The sequence below is a fragment of the Gymnoscopelus braueri genome (assembly GCF_963280865.1).
Source record: "Gymnoscopelus braueri genome assembly, chromosome: 10".
NCBI classification, from domain to species: Eukaryota; Metazoa; Chordata; class Actinopteri; order Myctophiformes; family Myctophidae; genus Gymnoscopelus; species Gymnoscopelus braueri.
Window position 1 is genome coordinate 43,272,449 of NC_137611.1, and position 22,032 is coordinate 43,294,480.

Sequence of the window (22,032 nt, forward strand, 5' to 3'; positions counted from 1 at the left end):
ACCCTTAACCCATTAAGACCTGGAACGCATCTGTGTCACTTTTTGATTTGAGCTAAAAAAGCATTATTTTACACTTTGGCTATTCAAAAATAGCAGATATACAAGCTCATAGAGCGGCACCGAGTGCCGCGCTATGAGATTGTAGATCTATTTTTGAAAAATCGAGAAAATTATTTATATTATTTTAAAGCGAACATTTTTTAACTCAAATCTTTGCTTCTGGGGGTCCCTGGAATTAAATATTTTGAGAAGGGGTCGGCGGCCAAATAAATATAATTTTGGGGGTCCTTGACATGAAAAAGTTTGAGCACCACTGATATAGAAACATACTTCTTTCAGAATACTGTTGGGATTTAGAAGACAGTTGTAGAATCGGCTTCAGGTCTTAATGGGTTAAGGGTCTGTAACTCACACCAAATGGACCCTTACTGGTCCATTTTGTACGCTCTCAGAATTATGGGGGTCCGTGGTCGAAGTACACAGCAAACTGGGGGTCCTTGAAATCAAAACGTTTGAGAACACTGCTTTACATAGATAAGGACGAGTCCCTATGCATTACCCGACCCCCCCCCCCCCCAAACACATCAAAAATAAAAAGAGATAAGGTGGACGTTTCATCCTGATGCCTATAGGCCATTTTATTCATTATTATTCAAATATTATTTCAAATGGAGAATAGATTTTTTTTACAGTTGGGGAAAAGAAAACATAGAAGTCCATTCCTTCCCTCTCAGTTCACATGCCTCCATCTTGTTTAGGATTGTGTCTTGTCTTCCGAAGTCATGATTTTTTTTTTGTCCATATAAAATCCTTCTTTTTTTTTGTTGGGAGTATGGTTTACCAAAACTAAATGGGGAAAAGAAAAATCACCCAAATTATGACCCCGCCCTCCAAAATAAAAGACAAAAACTAACATAATGCAAAAACAATCAAAATAAATTCCTGTCCCAGTGTCCAGAGCAGTGTGTGTGTGTGTGTGTGTGTGTGTGTGTGTGTGTGTGTGTGTGTGTGTGTGTGTGTGTGTGTGTGTGTGTGTGTGTGTGGGGGGGGGGCAAAAAGGGAGAACTGGGAGAGCTGGGCGCAGAAGAACTCCTGGTGGTCTGAGCTTAGAACCTGAGGTGGGCTTTGTGTTTGACCATGTATCTGTGAGAGACAAAAACAACAGCGTTAACACAAGTCACAGGACTTTTCCTACGGTTCACAATGTCGCTGTCTGGCAGAAACCTCTGAACTCCACATTGGAACTTTGTGTTTTTTCGTAAATTAATGCCCTACGTGATCATCCTTCAGTGTCACACAAAAGTAGCAAATCCTACTTTTTAATAGGCTATATGCACAGCAGCCATATTGTGAAAAAAAAATCACAGGCGTTGCCAATGATACTAAAGAAGGCTCTGTTCCATTCTGGTCAAACAGAGTCAGGGTGCTGATGTTGTTCATGTTGGCTCACTGGAAACACTCTGCTACACCAGTGGGTCTAAAATTGTGGTCCAGGGACCCTCATGGTTCCTTAAGGGGTTTCCAAATAGCCCCTTACGGGTGTGTAACCGTTCCATTTGTACACTCTCAGAGTTATGTGGGTCGTGGAAATTAAAACGTCTGAGAACTACTGTGCTAAACTAAATGGAACAGAGCCTTCATTAGTATCATTGGTAACACCTGTGAGGTAAGTGATAATATGGCTGCTGTGCATAGAGCCTATTTGAATGCTAAAAAGGTAACAGTTTTGGAAATATGAGGTTTCCACCCGACAGAGACGATATATACATGTGTATGACTCATGGTCTCAGTAAGGCGGTGAGAAATCAGCTGATCGTTAAACAAACCCATCCTACAGATCCTTCTAAAGCCTGATTCATACTTCGTTGTATGCCAGAAATGGCAGACCAGCTATTTTCAGCACGCGACAAATAAAAGGCATAATAAGTGGGCTGCTAAATATAATACAATATTCTATATTATGTAATATATCATCTCTGTCGGGTGGAAGCCTCAAATCATGTCACACAAAACTGTTACTTTTCAGGATTCAAATCTAAATCAGTGGTTCTCAACCAGTGGTCCGGGGATCACCAGTGGTCCTTGAGGGGGTTCCAGGTGGTCCCCAGCTAAATGATGGAGTTGGTAACCAATTTGATGCTTATAGATCTTTAACTCTTGAGAGCGTAAAATGAAACCCGCTCTCAAGAGTTAAATTATTGTTAAACATCGGCATTACTTCATTAAATAATTGTTATTTTGATCAACGTTTGCCTGTTATCTCTCCTATACCACATCAATGCAGCATGGAATTGTGGACAAAGTCTTGGGTCTGAGAGGCTAAATCTCATTGGTGGTCCATGGCTCAAATGCGGAATAAATAAATGGACCGTGATATGAAAAGGGTTGAAAACCACTGGTCTACATGTCTCATATCATTTCCACGTGAAGTTACTTGTTTGTCTGCAACAGTTATGCTGCAGCGTCAACTCTTCTCCAAAGCCATATGGAGCTTTGTTACTAGGGCTAGAGAGGCCGAGTTTGTGGGAGAGGTTATGGGCTGTGTCCATGTTAAGCATAGCAGCACAACAATTGTGCATACACACAAGTTCATATAGGTAAAAGGAAGGGTAAGTGATATTTTTGTGAAAAAGTTAAAGCACTATATTCTGTTAGTAATCATTGCTACAGAGTGTTTGTTCAGTAACAGAGGTCTCCCCAGATCTTTAGTAAACAGTAAATACATTTTCAGGTATGTGAAGAAAGTCACAAATACGATTAAATTCAACCTTCAACATTTTTAACAAATTAGACCCTTCCTGACAGTTGGAGCTGCCAGATCGTATCTTCATTGTATGATCCTATCACACATTGAATACGGTTTCACAAACTGGTCTTGCACAGGCGTGACTATTCTCAAACCCATAGAACAGCTCTACAAGAGTGCGCTCAAAGTGTTTGACAGGAAGCCTCACTCATATCATCATTGTAACATCCTCCGGAGGCAATTATTTTGTTTTTGCTTTGATAACTTTACAATTTTCAAACAGGTTGGGGTCATATACAAGACCCTACATGGTCTGTGCCCGAATTTATTAAACGGAAGCCTTATAGGGGAATCAGTACCAGAGCAACCACTCGAGGAGATTGCGAAGTGCCGCACCGGCAAACAACATTCGGTCAAAAATTCAATGTCCTCTCAATACAGGGTTGTGTAGCATGGAATGGCCTTCCTCTGCGTATAAGGGATTGTGCTACATTTCCATCTTTTAAAATCAATCTGAAATGATGGTTGCTTGAAAACCAAAGCTGCAACCATTTGTGATCTTGTTTTAGGTTTATTTTTTATGCTGTGTTCCCTATGTAATGTTATGTAAATGTATTCCACTGTTTGTCTGTCTGTTTTCAGAGTTTCTTTGCTAAATCCGGTGTATTTACGTCCATGTGACGTCCATTAATATGCATTGTCCTGTCCAAATAAACAAATACAGTAAAGTAAAGGTGGGGGCCCAATTTCAGCCAATCAGGAAGACATTTGTCAGCTTAAATTTTATAGTGTTCCGGTTCTAATTTTGTCTGCTCAATGTCTTTGTGTAGTCACTTCCAAACGCACTCGTTTATCCTGTATACTGTGTGAGTGTGCTTATTAAAGAGCTGAAGAGACGTTTTGTAGATTGTCTATTTTTGGCTAATGTCTCCCCCCCCCCCCCCCCGGAATATGGATGCTGCGGTTCAAGAGGTTAAACAGATTTGTATGCTATATTTGCTGGGGATCTCCCTGGAACCAGTAGAGTTGGAACAATTGCCTGTTTTTAGGCGTTCGTCTTTTTAACACGAACCAAACGGGTCATGGGGTGTAGAAGGATTAAGAATGTACAGTACACAAGGCGTCTCAACTGTTGTCTATTTGGGCTGACTGGCTGGAAAAACCAGCGTCGTTAGCTTTGAAAATCAATTACTTTCCCACAAATGACAGCTCCGTGCGACAAGAGTATAAATTAGGCTTTAGAACGCCTGGTTGATTTATAGTTTCACTTATGCCAGAGGTGTATCTACCCAAAAAAATGTTCTGTTACTGAACTAACATGCTATAGCAATGACTACTACTATGAGAATATAGAGCCAAAACTTATTTTAACATAAAAATGAAAGAAAACCACTTACCCTACCTTTAATTGAACTAATACATTTAAAAGTAATCGATAGACCAATCACTAAGAAAATGATCTACAGTTGCAGCCCTACACACACACACAGTGGAGCACGCACCTGTCGAGAGTTTCCCAGAACTTCAGGAAGACGGGACGGTCCAAGTGGCGTTTGTGGTGGCTCAGCTCCAGCACTGTCACGTCCCACTTCGCCACGTGGGGGTCCGTCTTAGCCTCGTCATACTTCAGATGGAAGGCTCGAACTGCAGGTGACACACACACACACACACACACACACACATTAGAGATGGGACGTTTTACATGAAAATAAAAGAGGAACCCTGTCTGTTTAGGACTATTTAACAGGGCTCGGAATTGCGACCGTTTTGGTCACAAACGCAGCTGAAATGTATCTGTGAGTCCTAAAAATATAATTGGGAGCACCTGTGCGACTACTAATAATAATTGCTGTGGCGCGACCAAAGCGGCACGTCGAATGAACCAAAACAAGCGCTCCCTGGCCCTGCCCATTACCCTCAGAGGCCGAGCTGCCGCTGCCGGTAACTCTTGGTGCCAATAGGGTTAGCATGTAGATTGTTTACTCATTGACTTCACTTTGCAAGTTTTTATTTTGGTCATCATTTCACTATGCAAAAAATATGCTCCATTCGCATAAAACAATAATAATAAATAAATATGACATAGTTATGACCAAAAAAGGTATAAGCTGAAGCTAAAATAGCTTATTTTGCCTACCCTTTCAACATCAGTACATACATGACAAGTAAGGAAAACAATTTCAGTCTAAAAAAAAGTTAAAACAGAAGAAAAAAAACAGTACAGATAATCGATACAGAAAAACAGAAACAAAGGACATAATCCAGAATATATTTATATAAATACAATGCATGATCACATGCATTGTCATGTATTGTTATACATGTAAATAATTTTTTTTTTAATTTGTATTGATTATTTCATTTTTTTGTTTTATTTATTTATTTATTTATTTTTATTTTTTTATCTTTATTTTTTTTTCTTGACACAACGGAGCAGAGCTCCGACATTCCAGGGCTTTATGCGCGATATCACCACGTATCAGAAAGTATATTATTTCAAGTATTTGAAGTTGAGAAAAGAGCCAAGCAGGCTACGGAGAGAAAGAGAAACAGTGTCTGAGAATGCAGGGCGGCTCCGTGTGGGTGCCAAAGCTAGGCAGAGATTGAGTCATAGGAACACGCGGCTGGTATATTTCGGCAAATGAGTTTCTTTTGAAGCTGTTGTAAATATACAGAATCAATCAATGTGTAGCCTATTGAGATAGTGGGAGCACTGGTGCCACCAAGTGAAAAAAATACATTTTGAGCCCTGTGTAAGCAATATTTCTGGGTTAAAACTATGTTTTTTGTTAAAAGGTTAAAGCTCTATATTGTGATAGTAATCATTGCTAAATTGTGTTTGTTCAGTCACTGGGGTCTGCCCATCACTCCAACTCGTTAACCCATTAAGACCTGGAACGCATCTGTGTAACTTTTTCATTTGAGCTAAAAAGCATTATTACACCAAGTGCCGCGCTACGAGCTTGTAGATCTGCTATTTTTGAAAAATCTTGAAAATGTGTGCAAATCTCTGAATATATATATTCTTTCAAAGCGAACATTAACTCAAATCTTTGCTTCTGGGGGTCCCTGGAAAAAAATATTTTGAGATGGGGGTCCGCGGCCAAATTCATATCATTTTGGGGGAGCTTGACATGAAAAAGTTTGAAAACCACTGATATAGAAACATACGTTTTTCAGAAATCCGGATTTAGAAGACATTAGTAAGAATCGGAACCTCAGGCCTCAATGGGTTAATAAAAATAAATTACATTTGAACACTTAGTTCAACAAAAAAAACATCACTTAGGGACTCATACGATGGGAATGAGTGTGTTACATGCTCATTCTGTTCTTCAAAGTGACCGTCGGTGGTTCTCAGACTGGTACTTGGTTCTTTTCAACGATAGCGCGGTGCTGACATATGCCACAGCTGCTGAACAACTCTATACAAGTAGGAGCTGTGATATTACTATTATAGCATTATTATGTATTGTTGTGAAAAGAAATAAAAAGATAAGTTTAAATACAATTCCCAAATTACTTGTAGATGTGCCTTTTTTTTTTTTTTTACTTTTTGAAGTGGTCAAGTACCGTCTAGAACTTACTTTTGGCAAAAATGTCGACAGGCGATCCGTCGGGCAGCAACCAGGGCCAACCCTTGAACTGCCAGGCAGGACCCTGCACGAACACAGCTACCACGCGGTCCCTGCAAGACACATCCCATCATTATTATATTATTCCACACTGAATCAGTAGTCTGATGCAGAGTTTCCCAAACAATGGGCCCAAACCAGTGTTGACAGATTGTGCGAGAGAAACAAGCAACCAGGTATATGAAAACAAGCCCGAAAGAAGTGACTAGTCTACATGAGCACTTTCAACCAGTATACATTAGCTAATTGAAAATACCCGAGCTTGTAGATCGGCTATTTCCCAAAGAATCTTGGGGAAAAACAAGTGCAAAATGTATTTTTTAAACGCAAATCTGCTACGGAGGCCCCAAAAATATATGAGCCCAAAAAAGTCCCCCAAAAAAATAACTAGCAATATTTACAAGCGACTTTACAGAAAAACAAGCCCCCAAAGTTGGGGCTTATATAATAAATAAGCAGACAGGCAACAACAAAAGGTCTGGACCCCATTTTCTCGCCCCAAAAAGAGAGCGGTGTGACTGACCAGTCCTGAGGAGCCAGTTTGAGAGGCTGGTCGATGACACGGTAGGGCACGGTGACACTGACTGTGTTCCCGCCCGGCTGGATTTGGTCTTTGCGACGCTGGAGCAGCACCTCGTTGTCCCGGGGGATACCCTGCTTCTTCTTCTCCTCCGATGTGATAAACCTGTAGAGAGTAAGAGAGAGACAGACAGAGAGAGAGAGAGAGAGAGAGATAGAGAGATAGAGAGAAAAGGGAGAGTTAAAACAGTAGTTCTCAAACGTTTTCATTTCAAAATCTATGTATATTTGGCCGCAGAACCACGTCAGAAAATATTGTCCACCGTACAACATTTTTGTTAAAATGTTTTAGAAATAACCACTTAAACCCTCTGACTTAGTAAATCGGTTACTTGGCTCTGTGCTTGGACCACTTTTTACCACATTTCTTCACCAAAAATAGCCGATCTAAAAGCTCCCAACACGCCACAACGTGGCACGTCGTGAGCTTCTAGATTGGCTATTTTTGGCTAATGTTCCCCCCCCCGGAATATGGATGCTGGGGTTCAAGAGGTTAAACAGATTTTTATGCTATATTTGCTGGGGACCGCCCTCGAACCAAGCGGGTCATGGGGTGTATAGCAGGGTTAACAATGTACAGTACACAACGCGTCTCACCTGTTGTCTATTTGGGCTGACTGGCTGGAAAAACCAGCCCGTCGTTAGCTTTGAAAATCAATTACTTTCCCACAAACGACAGCGCCGCGCGACAAGAGTATAAATTAGGCTTTAGAACGCCTGGTTGATTTATAGTTCCATTTATGCCAGAGGTGTATCTGGCGTTGGCGCTAGGCGACACGTGCACTTAATCTCATGAATGAATGAGTGCTAATTTTTCTTTTCCAGCTTGAAAAAAAAGCTAGCGTGTTGATTTCCTATTTGTGACGTGTGGGTCATTCGTTTTTTTCTCCAGTTTGTGTGTGCATGGTACTGTAGATACGGAGGCTTAGTTAACCCATTAAGACCTGAAGCCCATTCTACAAAATGTCTTCTAAATCCCAAAAGTATTCTGAAAAAATAAAAATAAAAAAATCTATATCAGTGGTGCTCCAACTTTTTCATGTCAAGGACCCCCAAAATTATATGTATTTGGCCACGGACCCCCACTCGGTGCCACGCTATGAACTTGTATATCTGCTATTTTTGAATAGCCCAAAGTGTAAAATACTGCTTTTTAGCTCAAATCAAAAAAATGACAGATGCGTTCCAGTTCTCAATGGGTTAAACATGCTGTTGGGCATAGAGAACATTTATTAGATGTTCATCGTCTCGTTTGGTTCCTACACAACCAGATACCGAATAAGCCCGAGAAACGTAGTGCTGAAAGGAAAACCTACGACCTTGCTCTCCCCGCCGCTGCCCTTTTTTCCCCTGAAAACTTTTTTCCCCTGAATGACAGAGCTTGCACAAAAGCGAATATCCTCCACTCCTTTACACATGTAAACCTGTGCTGTGACAATACATCCGATTCTGACAAGCCAAGAGAGGGGAGAAAGGGGAGAAAGGGACAAAGTGAACCCCCTCTCTTTCTTGATTTGAAACCAGGGCTACTCAACTTAAGATGGCTCAGGGGCCACTCAGAAAAATACCAAAAGTCCAAGGGCCGCAAGCTAAAAACGTCTGTCCTATTTTGGATTTTTCGATTTTGTAACATTGTTATAGTTATAAGAAAATGTACATTTTGACATGTGAAATAATGAAATTTCATTATATGAAATAAGGGACACCTATCCTGGGCGCCCCCCAAAAACCCTGAAATGCATAGAAAACTATGCATTATACCTGTAACAATTGACGCACCTGTATATGTCTGTCTGTTTTTGGAAAAAAAACTCGATAACAGCAAATACAGTATGATGAGACGGACAGAAATAGACAGGGGGTGTACATATAACTGTACATATCTTAAGATACTTGACCAATTAAGACCGGGAACGCATCCGTGTCATTTATTAGATTTCTTTGGGCTATTCAAAAATAGCAGATCTACAAGCTCATAGCGCGGCACCAAGTGCCTCATTATGAGCTTGTAGATCTGCTATTTTTTTTAAAACAAATCGTGGAAATGTGTGCAAATCTACTTACTATCGAAATAGAGCTTTCACTTTTTAACAAACACCTTTAACCCATTAACACATCCACTGCCAAGGGCTAATCTCATAATGTACTCACCAGTGCCAAGGTGTTTTTGTTGTTTTTTTGTTTTTTTCATGTCGCCATAGATCTTGTTAAAATCCTTAAGATTGAGCGCTACACAGTCTGTTTACATCCGCGAGATCTCCCTGTATCTCCCAGTGAAAACCACGTGTCAAACGGGGCATCCATGTTTGAGTTAGAGCGGATTACGTTAAACAGTGAAATGCGAGGAGAAAAAACTACAGGAAGAGAATTGAGTTTCAGTTTCGTCTGTAGAATGGGAGCGGGCGTGATCGTGAAAACCGGATCCCAAATAATTCTATTTCCTGTCATCAAACCGGAAACGGAAGTGGATCAAAAAAATTCCGAAAGTGCACCCGGACCGCGCATGCGCGAAAAGACCGCAGCCCGTAGGGCTACGGTCTCGGCGCTTAACAGTTGGATTTAACGGCCCGTAGGGCTACGGTCTTGGCAGTTAATGTGTTAAGACCTGAGACCGATTCTATAAAATGTCTTCTAAAGCCAAACAGTTTTTTGAAAAAAAACCTATGTTGCGGTTCTCAAACGTTTTCATGTCAAGGACCCCCAAAATTATATGTATTTGGCCACGGACCCCCGCCTCAAAATATGTTGTTCCAGGGACCCTCCCAGAAGCAAATATTTGAGTTACATATATTCGCTTTAAAGAATACATATTCAAAGATTTGCACAAATGTTCAAGATTTTTCAAAAAAAATAACAGATATACAAGCTCATAGCGCGGCACCGAGTGCCGCGCTATGAGCTTGTATATCTGCTATTTTTGAATAACCCAAAGAAATCTAAAAATGACACACAGATGCGTTCCCGGGTCAACAAAGAGAGAGCTTTTAGGATGACAGAGCAACACTAAATCCCAACAGGCATAAACCCAGGCTTACTTGAGGTCCTGCAGGAGGTCCTTAGCGTTGAGCATGGTGATGAGAGAGGTGGTGGCGGCGGGGATGATGACGATGGGGGTCCGGGACCCTGCAGGGGTAGGAAACATGTACCAAGGTAAAGGTCACGCACAGAGAGAGAAGGGATTCAATGAATGGGTGAGATGGACGGAGAGAAAAAAACAAACACAAAACAAAGAGCAAATGGTCATTTAAGCCTGGTACGATTACCGTAAATTTCGGACTATAAGCCGCGACTTTTTTCCCATTTTTCGACCCTGCGGCTTATATAACGGTGCGGCTTATCTATGGATTTTTACAGCTAACGGCCACTAGGGGACCTCCTAAATCTATGGATTTTACACCCGCGGCTTATAGTCCAGTGCGGATTATATATGTTCCAAACATTCAATTTAGCTGCTGCGGCTTATAGTCAGGTGCGGCTTATAGTGCGAAAATTGCGGTATTAGGCCCATCACAATTATTTGAGATAATCGCATAATTGCCAGAATCGTTTCTGTTCAGTATAAACTAATGTTCTGTATGTTCATTCACTTTTTCACAAATTTAAAAAATTGTGTAAATAGCCATCTAAATTAGATCAGCCATTTCCACTATTGTTAAAAAATGCTGAAAGTATAAAATGATTAAATAAGGCCTATTTTGGCCATAGTACATTATTTATTTTGACTGTTGGTACCTGTCATTGTCAGTCATTTCTTTGTATATTCAGGGTGTAGAGCAAAGACAAATCTCACTACTGAAAATGTATGTTAGGCCAAGTCCCAAAATCTGAAACAAGTGCGACAGACACACCCACACACTAGCGCTGTTTCCTAAACAATCAGCACAATGTGTAGAATTATGACGTTTTAGGTAATATCATTCTAAACCTAGGTTCTTGCTCTTCTAAATACAACCAGCCAGTCGAAGAAATTGCAGATTGAGGCTTTAAACTTTCGCTTTTATGAATTATCCGAGACCATTAAGGTTTCATGGAAGATGCTTTTCAACATTCATTTACATCAAGTTAAGCTACAGAACATTTATTATTTTGCTAGTTTGACCCATTCCAAGTCCAAGTAATGGCGTATGAGAACTTTAATCCATGCAAACAAAAACAAAAAAGGGCCTGGGGTTAAACAGAAAAGAAAAAGAGGTCACAGACGTCAATGAGAATTGACAAGTTTGCTGTAAATCGATGGCCATCAGTGAACATTAACCATAAATTTCAATCTATAACCATGGAAAACACCAACGCCATCCAAATGGGTCAAAACGATGCATACCTTTCTTCTGATTTGGCGGAGGTCTGGCTTGTGAAACTGGAGGGAAGAGGAAGAGAGAGAGAGAGAGAGGAAAGCATAAATCACACACGTACACATAAATTGTTGAACTGAGATAACCCGCCACGCTGCACCAACTTCTGTCACATGGACATTAACCACTTACAGACCTACAGTATATCATCGCTGTCAGGTGGACATTTTGGAAGTCCAGAACTGTTACTTTTATCAAATGGAAAAAAAAGAACCCGCATTCCAATGGATCTAATGTAGTTATTATTTAGTCACCGGCTATTGTTAATATTTTTCATTGGTTAAATATTGATATTATATTAACTCATTCACTGCCACTGACGTAAAAAACGTAATTTGTCCCGTTTACCAATCCTGCCACTGACGTAAAAAACGTAATTTTATTTTTTTCAAAAAAATTAATTTCAAATTTGACCCAAAGACCAAGGAGATATGATTGTTTAAAGATCTAGACTCCCATCCACTTCCTTGTTAACTTAAAACTTAAAAATTCTGTATCTCTGCTCCTGAGTACTTTTTTTTTTCAATGAAAAATCTCTGGCAGTGGGCAAACGCGGCCAGCAATAATTGTGGCAGTGAATGAGTTAACCACTTTCACTTTCTTCCTTCCAAAAATAGCAGATCTACAAGCTCAATACACATCACGATGCAAAACGTTTCCAGCTTGTAGATCAGCTATTTTCGCAAATTTTGTGCGACCAAAGATTTAAAAAAAAATGAAATATGTAGATTCAAGGTTTCTGCCCGACAGCAACGATACACTTCATCGTATGATTAACAGCGAAAATAGATCGTAAATAATAATAGTAAATATAATCTGTGATTGTGAGCTTTCAGACCTGCTGTTTCTGCTAATAATACAAAAATAAAGAAATTGAACATTTTTGAATAACTTTTTGTGTGTGTGCCCAAAATAGGGACGCCAGGGTTACTGTGGTTAAAGTGAACTGAATAGAGGAACCTACATATCCCGCGGTCTTACAAAACACATTTGCTAGTTCACTGCTTGCACCCGGTGTAATCATTTTCCCGTGGAGGACATGGAACAGTAATGATTTTATATACGCAGCTTTTTCCCTGGAGGCCTCCTGGATTATTAATAACGCGGCACGGAAAAGCAACACAAACACATAAATCAGATCAGAAAGCCATTATTGCAGGTATACCAAGGGGTATGGTGATGATCATACGAGTAATCCCTTACAGGCATTTTATTGGAGACTCCCCTCGAGTGGAAAGCTACAGCATAACAAAAGCCAAAAACAAACAAAAAAACTAACTTTGGAACACAGTATTAGTGATGGAAGATATATGTGTGGGGGGAAAAAAATAACAGAAAAAGTACAAAGAATAATGAGGAAAAGACTAATTGTGTTCTACTTCCAATTCTGGGGGCTAACTTTCCATTTTCCTTCGCTCCACCAAACCATCTTTTAAAGACGTAGTGAATTTTATTTCAAAGCACGGATATGCTCAAAGTGTGAAAAACATATTTTTAATTTCACTACGCCTTTAAAGCCCCTACTACACGCTGCAAGCATCGGACGCACGGGTTACCAAAAACGTACCCATTGTTTACAAGGGCTGCAGCCACACTGGAGGCGTTAATTGGACGCTGCAAAAACTTGTTGACGTGTGTCTCAGAACTCTGTTCTATTTTGGAACGTTGGCACAGACCGTCCGAAATGAGTTGGGAAAAACGCAGAAAGGTAAACTCTTCTCATGTCTTGACGCTCATTAGTGACGATTGTGTCAGTGACGCCGTGTCGCTTGTCACAGCCTTTCCATCAACCTCGTTTATCAAGAAAAAGATATATACGTATAAAAAAAACACACACACACAAAGCCTTACATAACTGCGCACACACACATGCAGACTTCTCAACTAAGCAACAGAAGCACGGGTGCAGTGTCTTGGGGTCAGTGCTGTAATGGAAGAGGCGAATAAGAAGCATGATTCATCACAGAACAAAGACTGGGATTGAAGGTTTCCAGCAATGGATGGCTGGAGGAGGTGACCTCTTGTTCTCCGTTTTCCCCGCCGCCACCCCCCCCCACCACCACCAAAAAAGGGAAAATAGAAAGGTTCGACTGTCAAGACAATGGCGAAAAGCTTTTTTTTCTTTTTAAACTCTTTCAATGCCATGCTTATTTATGGAATTTTGGTTCCGAGTGCCACAACCAAAATTAATTGTAAAAAAAAAAGTGCTTAGGAGCCGAGATACAGCCTTTTTCAGTAAAAAGTTAAACAAGAAGTGAATGGAGCAGCAAATCTTCAAATCATCATATCTTGGGTTCTGAACATGTTTTTCCAAAAAAAAAAATAATAATAATCTTTTTTTGTGTTTTTTTTTCATGACGTATTTGACGTAGTGTGGCACACGGGGCGTTAGGCCTCATGACGTATTTGAAGTATTGTGGCACTGAAAGAGTTAACCTGGTGTACCTATTTTGGGCAAGTTCCAAACATTTCGACATTTAATTTTACCCAAGAAGAGTGAAAGCAGGCTATCTATTGTGAGCTTGTTGATTGGCTCTTTGTCGTACGATGAAGCATATAAGGCTTAAGTTGGTTAAGGACCAGGCCAAGTGTCTTTCCCAGCAGCGTCATACCTAATTTACACTCCAAGCGCCACCAGTGAAAGGTGCAACGTGAAAAGATGGATAGGGAAGCATTCATTCGAAGAACAAGGAATGTGGTTTAGCAGTGACAACTTTTGACATCCTAATGGAACTATTTCAGAGAAAAGAAATCCAACTTAAACCATTTTGTGATTTTAGTGTGTTATTTGTGCTCCGAGACGAGTTCAGATATGTAAATTCTACATTTTTGCCGCATGGGAAATAGGACGACAGATATGTGGGCAGTAGCTGAGTGAGCAGAGAGGTCACCTGGGAATCGGAAAGGTCACCGGTGTCAAAGTGTCCCTGAGCAAGACACTTAACCTCTAATAGCCCCCCTCCCCCATACGCTTAACACGACCATCTGAGCAGCCATCAGCGGGGTAAAGCTGAAACAGAATTTTCCCTGCGGGATCATAAAGGTGTACCTAGAATGTTTTAGACTTGTGGGACTGACTGTAGGGAATGGTAGTGGGGGTGCCATTAGCTCAGGTCTTGTTGCAAGGAGTTGCGACTAGTTGCATTGGTGCGGTCTGGTGTCGTGTAGTGCAGCAGTTCTCAAACTTCAACATCAAATACTCACGACCCAAAAGAGAAATTAGACTTTTGCCCGGGACCCAAACTAGTGAAAATAGCAGATCTACAAGCCTGTAGATCTGCTATTGTCACTACTTCAACTTGAAAAAATAAAATGTAAAATTAGATTTTCATTTTATTTATGAAATACTTTTGAAAAAATTTGGAATCGTTTTTAATTGATGAAAAGTCGTGATGTGAAATAATCGATTTTTTTAAATATAGGAAACTGAAAAAAAAGGAGACATTTACTCTTTTGCGTCTGCGACCCAAAGATGGATCCCGATCCACTGTTCGGGGAAACAGTGGTCTAAAGTGGTTAAACTGAAGCGATATGGATAAATTCCAAATATTATCAAAGTGTTCAGCGGCACCCTAGGGTGCCACAGCAGCACCCACTTTGAGAAACCCTAGGCGGTGTAGTGGTACTGACCTGGACGGGGGACGGGCTGCAGAGCTGGAGTCTGGGCCTTCCTGGCAGACGCTCCCTCCTGCAGAACAAACACACAAAACAGAGTCTTTAACAGAGTTGCATCAATTTTAAAGGCCTAGATGTCCTTGGGGAGTAGTAGCCTTTTACTGCCGTTCACTGAGCACTAAGTGAACTGCAGTAACACATGAGGCGTGTACTCAAAAAATAAATCAAATAGAAATAAAAGCAGATCTCAATCTCTTGTGCAAGTTAGCAGCAGATATGAAATACGTATGAAGTGAGTGGTGCTAAAAGCAGCAACCACTTAACCCATTAAGACCCGAGGCCGATTCTACAAATGCCCTCTAAATCAGTAGTTCTCATGTTGTTTATTGATGTTCATTAATAGCAGATGTACAAGCTCGCAGCGTGGCACGACGTGGCACACTGTGAGCTTGTAGATTAGCTATTTTTGAATAGTCAACAAAAAATAATCTAAAAATAATGGGTTAAACTTAAAACTGGGACAGACACATGAAGGCGGGGAGCAGAGGTAGTTTATCGTTTCCATAGCTCGTCAACCTATTGTATTATAATATTGTATAACCTACTATATAAAATTGTATATACATTTCAACTGTATATGAAATATAAAGAAAGACACCCACGCTAGATTGTGCATGTGTGTGCGTGCGTGCGTGAGTGAGAATGTTGTAATGGCAGACTAGTATGAGCAATGTGTGATCAGAAATGCAATGCAACCTTTCGTTTGCGATTGGACAAGTTGGATCACTTGTGACGCAATCAGCCGGCATGTGCAACTTTCTGTGCAAATCTTTCGTATGGAATTTAGCCAAATTCCAATACAAAAATGTCTGCCTCGGTGGTGTTGCAGTGAGATTGGTGACCTGCTGAAATATGTGACTATCGTGTAGACATCATATAACGTCAAGTGTCAAAACGTAAATCATTGCGGTTTGTTTCCTCTGCTAGAGGAAGACCGAGCAAGACCTCCATGTAAGTTATGTGAAGTCCACAAGATGGCCACATATTTCAGCAGGTCACCAATTTCACCGTAACACTGCCATGAGGAGGACAGACGACGGAGGAAGCAGAAATTTGAGTATTAGAATTTGGCTTAAAGGTTCCAATCTGTTATTCTAAATGAACTGTGGGGTGTGTCCACAGAAGCAAAAAAATAATAATCATAATGAAACCCAATTATAACCATTTAGGAGGGAAAAGTGGCAATGCCTCTTTCAGAAACATCTTTAGGAGACCGCAAGGTAAGGAGAACTAGGAACAGGTGTGATGCTGTGCAGGAGGAGTTTTATGTAAAAAGCCAACACACCTCCCTCGTTCCGTATTCATAGAATTCTGCCTTATGGAGGTTCGCAGCGCTTTACCAATTTGTTGCTCATCCTCCCATTTTGCTCCAGGGCCCTATTGATTCCCCTTGGAGAAATGGAAGTGCGTGTGCGTGTGTGTGTGTGTGTGTGTGTGTGTCAGTGGTGGAAAGTAACTAAGTACATTTACTTAAGTACTGTACTTAAGTACAATTTTGAGGTATTTGTACTTTTGGGTACTTCCAATTTCCAATACTTTTATTTCTACTCCACTACATCTCAGCGGCAAATATTGTACTTTTACTCCACTACAATTATTTGAAAACGTAAGTACTTTTCAGATATAAATTATGATATTATGAAACGTACATTAACCACTTCAGCCCTATTTTATACATGTGTGTGAGAGAGAGCGAAAGATGAAGGGGGCAGTGCTGAGGGTCACACCCCTGCGGTCTAGTTGTAATCCATCATTCAGTGACATTCCCACAGGCTGGAGCGCACGCTACTCACAGGACCTTTGGAAAACAACGCATCCGTGGGCTGACCGGCAGAGCAGCCCCCCCCCCCCCCCCCCCCGACGCTGTTACTAAGTGCCGACACAGTCAGGGACACGGCAGGAGGCTCTATGCACAGCAGCCATAGTGTGAAAAAATTCACAGGCGTTACCAATGATACTAATGAAGGCTCTGTTCCATTCTGGTCAAACAGAGTCAGGGTGCTGATATTGTGTTTTCTTATCCAAATCCTTCTTTTTTGCAATTAGAAAACCTGTCATGTGGCCCCACCTCCCTACATGCCCTGCTCCGCTCCAAGCTTCCGTTAGCTGAACCTGTGTCCAAATACACCTCAAATCTAATTATTAAGCACTCCGTTAAGATCTGGACACAGTTCAGACGCTCCTTCTCGCTTACTGACTTCTCAATATCTGCCCCTATAGCAAGAAATCATAGTTTCAAACCTTCAATTATAGATGGAGCATTTAACATTTGGACTAGAAATGGGATCACCTCAATCAGTGAACTTTTCTCTGAAGGCGTTTTTTTTTTTTAATCAATTACGGCTGAAATTTGATATACCCCGCTCTCACTTTTTCAGATTTCTGCAGCTTTGTAATTTTGTAACGTCATCTATTACAAATTTCCCATCACAACCACCAGATTCCCTTTTAGACTCCCATTTTAAAACTTGACCCGTGTTCCAAAGGGGTGATTGGGTCAGTTTACTCTTTATTAAACTCATTTAATTTGGAACCACTAACCTTATTAAAAGATCAATGGGAGGGAGACTTGGGGACACAGATCTCTAATGATGTTTGGGGGGAGGCCTTGGATAGAATACAATCCTCTTCAATTTGTCTAAGACATACTATCATTCAGTTTAAGGTTATGCATCACCTCCACTGGTCCAAAGTAAAACTAGCTAAATTTGTGCCCGACATGGATCCAATATGTGATCGTTGCAGACATGGTCAAGCCACCTTTGCAAAAGCATTCTGGTTTTGTCCAAAGTTATTCACATTCTGGCAATTAATATTTAAAATCTTCTCAGAAGTGTTAGAAGTGCCCATAGAACCTTCTGCTTCTATTGCAGTGTTTGGAGTTGTTCCACAAGAAAGAGATGATGTACAACTTAGTCGCCAAGAAAGGAATACGATAGCCTTTGCATCCCATTTGGCTAGGCGTCTGATACTGCTTAAATGGAAAGAAAAACTTCCACCAACTTTCAAATAATGGGTTAATGATGTTATGCATCATTTGACTTTGGAGAAAATTCGCTACTCCACAAGGGGGTGTGCTCTGAAATTTTACACCATCTGGCAACCTTTTTTAACATATATAGAGAGACTGAATGCTGCTGACATTAATGACCCATAAATTGACCCCACTGAATTTGTTTTTGTATTATATTTTGTGTATTTTTTTATTAATTTTTTTAATTCAATTTAAATCTTTTAACTCTTTCAGTGCCAATGAAATAAAAAAATTATTGCGAACTTTGCCAGATTTTTTTTTTTGTTTTTTCAAAGAAAATAAAAAGTCCTTAGGAAGCGAGATACAGCCTTTTTCAGTTTTAGGTTAAACAAAGAGTGGATGGAGCTGCAAATCTTCAGATAATGATATCTTGGGTTCTGAACACAAAAAAAAAAAAAAAAAAAAATCCATTTTTTCATTTTTTTTTTTAAACTCGGGATTTCTCGTTCTGGCACTGAGGGTATAACCCGAAAACTCGGGATAACTCGGGGTCTGGCACAGAGAGTTAATAATATATATATTCTACTGTGTATACTTAATTTTTTTGACTTGTTTGTATTGTCCTTTGTGTTAATGGTACAATAAGATACCAGGGTTGTGGCTCTTTCGGAGCGGGAACTTTGGGGGGGTGGGAGGGGTAACATACATTCACTGTTTTTGTATGCCTTTTGTTATTGACCTGTATGTGAAAATATAAAATAAAGAAACCTTGAACAAAGAAAAATGTTGTTACGTCATAACAGAAACCGTCGACAGTATGAACAGTACAGTATCCGTTCCCACGGTCAGAGTCAGTGTCCGTATGGTATTGTGATAAGTGTTACTCCAGGGATTAACACATTGACTGCCAATCACGTAGATCTACGTGAACCGTTTTAAAGCCGCCACGTGCCAATCGCGTAGATCTACGTGAAGTGAAAAAACTCTGGCACTGGCTAAAAAATGATGAAATAATTCTGGCAGTCAATGTGTTAACTCATTAGCTGCCAGAAAAAAAAATATCTCGTCTATGCTGCCCTTGCCAGCGATTTTCAAGTGTTTTCAATGACCTTTGAAAAATCATAGAATATTATTCTTCACAACGATCCACCCGCCGAACGATGGCTGACTCGGAGAAAAACAATTGTGCAGCCGCAATAATCCATTCCATAGATATGGCCAGTTGAATGAGGGGTGGTTTTCGCCCCCAAAACAGAAAGCAGAGAAAAGTCCCTTTTCCAAATCCTTTAACCCATTCAGACCTGGAACGCATCTGTGTCACTTTTTAGATTTCTTTGGGCCATTTAAAAAAATTGCAGATATACAAGATCTGCCATTTTGGGGGAAAATTGTGGAAAATCGTGGGTCTTTGACTATATTTTTAAAGCGAACATTTGTAACTCAAATCTTTGCTTCTGGGTCTAAATCTTAACTAATGTTGCTCTAATATCAGTGGTTCTCAAAAATGATATGCATTTTTCCGTGGACCCCCATCTCAAAATATTTTTGTTCCAGGGACCCCCAGAAGTTGAAACGGAGTTAAAAATGTTCGCTTTGAAAATATATTTATATTCAAAGATTTGCACACATTTTCACGATTTTTCAAAAAATAGCAGATATACAAGCTCATAGCGCGGCACTCGGTGCCGTTCTATGAGCTTGTATATCTGCTATTTTTGAATAGCCCAAGGAAATCTAAAAATGACACACAGATGCGTTCCCGGTCTTAAAGGGTTAACATGGATCTGAACGGGCTGGTTTTTTTTTGCGATCGGGTGATGTGCTTCCCTGGGAGTCTAAGGTGACTCCCAGGTTAGCGAACAGCGCCATCTAGTGGAAAACCACTGAAAAGACGTCAATGGCGGTGTGGGCTTTGGAAAAAAAACGCGTCAACGGCAGAGAATTAGTTGACCAAACAAGAAAAGACGATTTTGGGAGGAGTGGGTCTTTAATGCAAAACCACAACAAATCAAGTGTCATGCTTCATGCAGGAAGGAACATTTGCAAATCTTGTCACCGCATTTGAGAACTCGATACCAAGGAAATCTTAACACATCTGCCAACTGCTCTATTTATAAAAAAAAAAATTATTCACCGCTTCCTATTTTCTCTCTGCATTTCCTAATAGCTACAGGCCAGAGTTTATCAGCAGTCACAGGAGTGTTCTAAGCTGTAACTTAGTATACACACCCCTACTGAAATAGCGTTTTTTTTGTAGGGCTGGGCAATTAACTGAAAATGTATCAAAACCGATATTTAGACCCAATGTTGCTCTTGTAGGTTGATCGATTTGTTATATATTTGTTTTTATACTATAACGTAAGACGCGCGAACGCTGGAGGCGAACGCAGATTGACTGTGGCTGCCATATTTCAACCACACTGAAGTAGTGCACTCTGCTAGCCTGGTTCCAGACGAATCTGCCTTTGCAAAATTGCATCGCACTTTAGCCCTCGGCAGATTAGGTCTGGCCCCCCTCAATAGAGATTTCATTTCTCTCCCTCCGAAGTCGTGAGGGACCAATCAGGGCCCAGTATCCAAATGTGGGCGGGCTTATCACCTTATTTGGAGCAATGACGTACAAGGAAGCACTGCTCTGATTCGTTCGTAAAAGGAAGCACTGCTCTGATTGGTTTAGGTCTAACCAATAGAGTCCATTTGGATCTTTTTGTAACCGCCCCTTGGAAAAAAATCTATCGTTGATAGGGACCAGACTAATATCCACGCAGTGTGTCGTGTGATATTGTCTGGCCACGCGAGGCTAGCACTCTGCCGCACTCTGCCGGCTGTATACAGGCAGTGCAGCTGCTGGCATTTCAGCACGGAGTTTCGAGTCACATGGGGGCGCGAGCCAATGAGAGCGTGAACACAGAGACACAGACGGAGACACACACGGACAGAGACACACACAACCCAAGCATGGTTACATAGTAAGCTCCACTTGGTCGGAATCCGTGTCGTTTTTTGATTTGAGCTAAAAAGCATGATTTTACGCTTTGGCTATTCAAAAATAGCAGATATACAAGCTCATAGCGCGGCACCGAGTCCCGCACTACAAGCTTGTAGATCTGCTATTTTTAAAAAATCATGAAAATGTGTGCAAATCTTTGAATATATATGTTTTTAAAGCGAACATTTTAACTCAAATATTTGCTTCTGGGGGTCCCTGGAACAAAATATTTTGAGCTGGGGGTCCGTGGCCAAATACATATCATTTTGGGGGTCCTTGACATGAAAAGTTTGAGTACCACTGACATAGTAACATAAGTTTAAAAAAAGAAAAGGATTAAGATGAAATTTGTAGAATCGGCTTCAGGTCTTAATGGGTAATGTTACGTTATCAATAGAATCTTAGTGTTTTGCCAATTATTTGAGGGCCCACTAAGCAATAGTAGGCGACAGAGGAGACTGTGATTTAGCGGTTACTCTCTGTGAGTGCAGGTGCACAGGACTCTGCTGTGAGAAAGGCTCTAGTGTAAAACATCCAGCAGAGGCGTATCTGGGCCAGTTTGGCTGCACAGATAGGTCATCCACATGTCACAATGCTGTTGTATTAACCACTTAAGCCCTAGAAAGCCCTTCGTCTTTTGACGCCCAGCATAAGCACACAACACATTGCAATGTGACGCGTTGTGAGCTTGTAGTTCCGCTTGTAGAAAAGGTACAATTTCGAAAGACTTGTGAAAATGACACCAGCGTTAAAGTGGTTAACGTTATGTTGTGTTTTTCATTGCAAATTCATTATTGTGCAGTATGTTAACCCTTTCAGACCGAGAACGCATCTGTGGCACCGAGTGCCGCGCTACGAGCTTGTAGATCTGCTTTTTTTTTATCGTGAAAATGTGCACATTTTTGAATATCTTTTTTTTCTGTAGCGCACATTTCTTACTGTTACAACTTCTGGGGGGGGGGGTCCCTGGAACAAAATATTTTGAGATGGGGGTCCGCGGCCAAAATTCATATCATTTTGGGGGTCCTTGACATGAAAAAGTTCGAGAACCACTGATTATATAAAAAAAAAAAAAAAATGTA

General features: G+C 40.7%; 1 protein-coding gene across 1 annotated transcript in view; it reads right to left on the reverse strand.

The window, feature by feature from the left end:
- Positions 1–608: 608 nt before the first annotated feature.
- cdc73 (cell division cycle 73, Paf1/RNA polymerase II complex component, homolog) overlaps positions 609–22,032 on the reverse strand; it is a 50,104-nt gene continuing 28,680 nt past the window's right edge. Inside the window, exons 11-17 of the mRNA XM_080440753.1 lie at positions 14,943–15,000; positions 11,282–11,317; positions 9,996–10,083; positions 6,905–7,066; positions 6,334–6,434; positions 4,249–4,390; positions 609–1,143 (exon numbers count right to left, since the gene is read on the reverse strand). Coding sequence (XP_080296879.1) covers positions 1,107–1,143; positions 4,249–4,390; positions 6,334–6,434; positions 6,905–7,066; positions 9,996–10,083; positions 11,282–11,317; positions 14,943–15,000 — 624 coding nt within the window. The 3' untranslated portion in view covers positions 609–1,106. The remainder of the gene's footprint in view (positions 1,144–4,248; positions 4,391–6,333; positions 6,435–6,904; positions 7,067–9,995; positions 10,084–11,281; positions 11,318–14,942; positions 15,001–22,032) is intronic.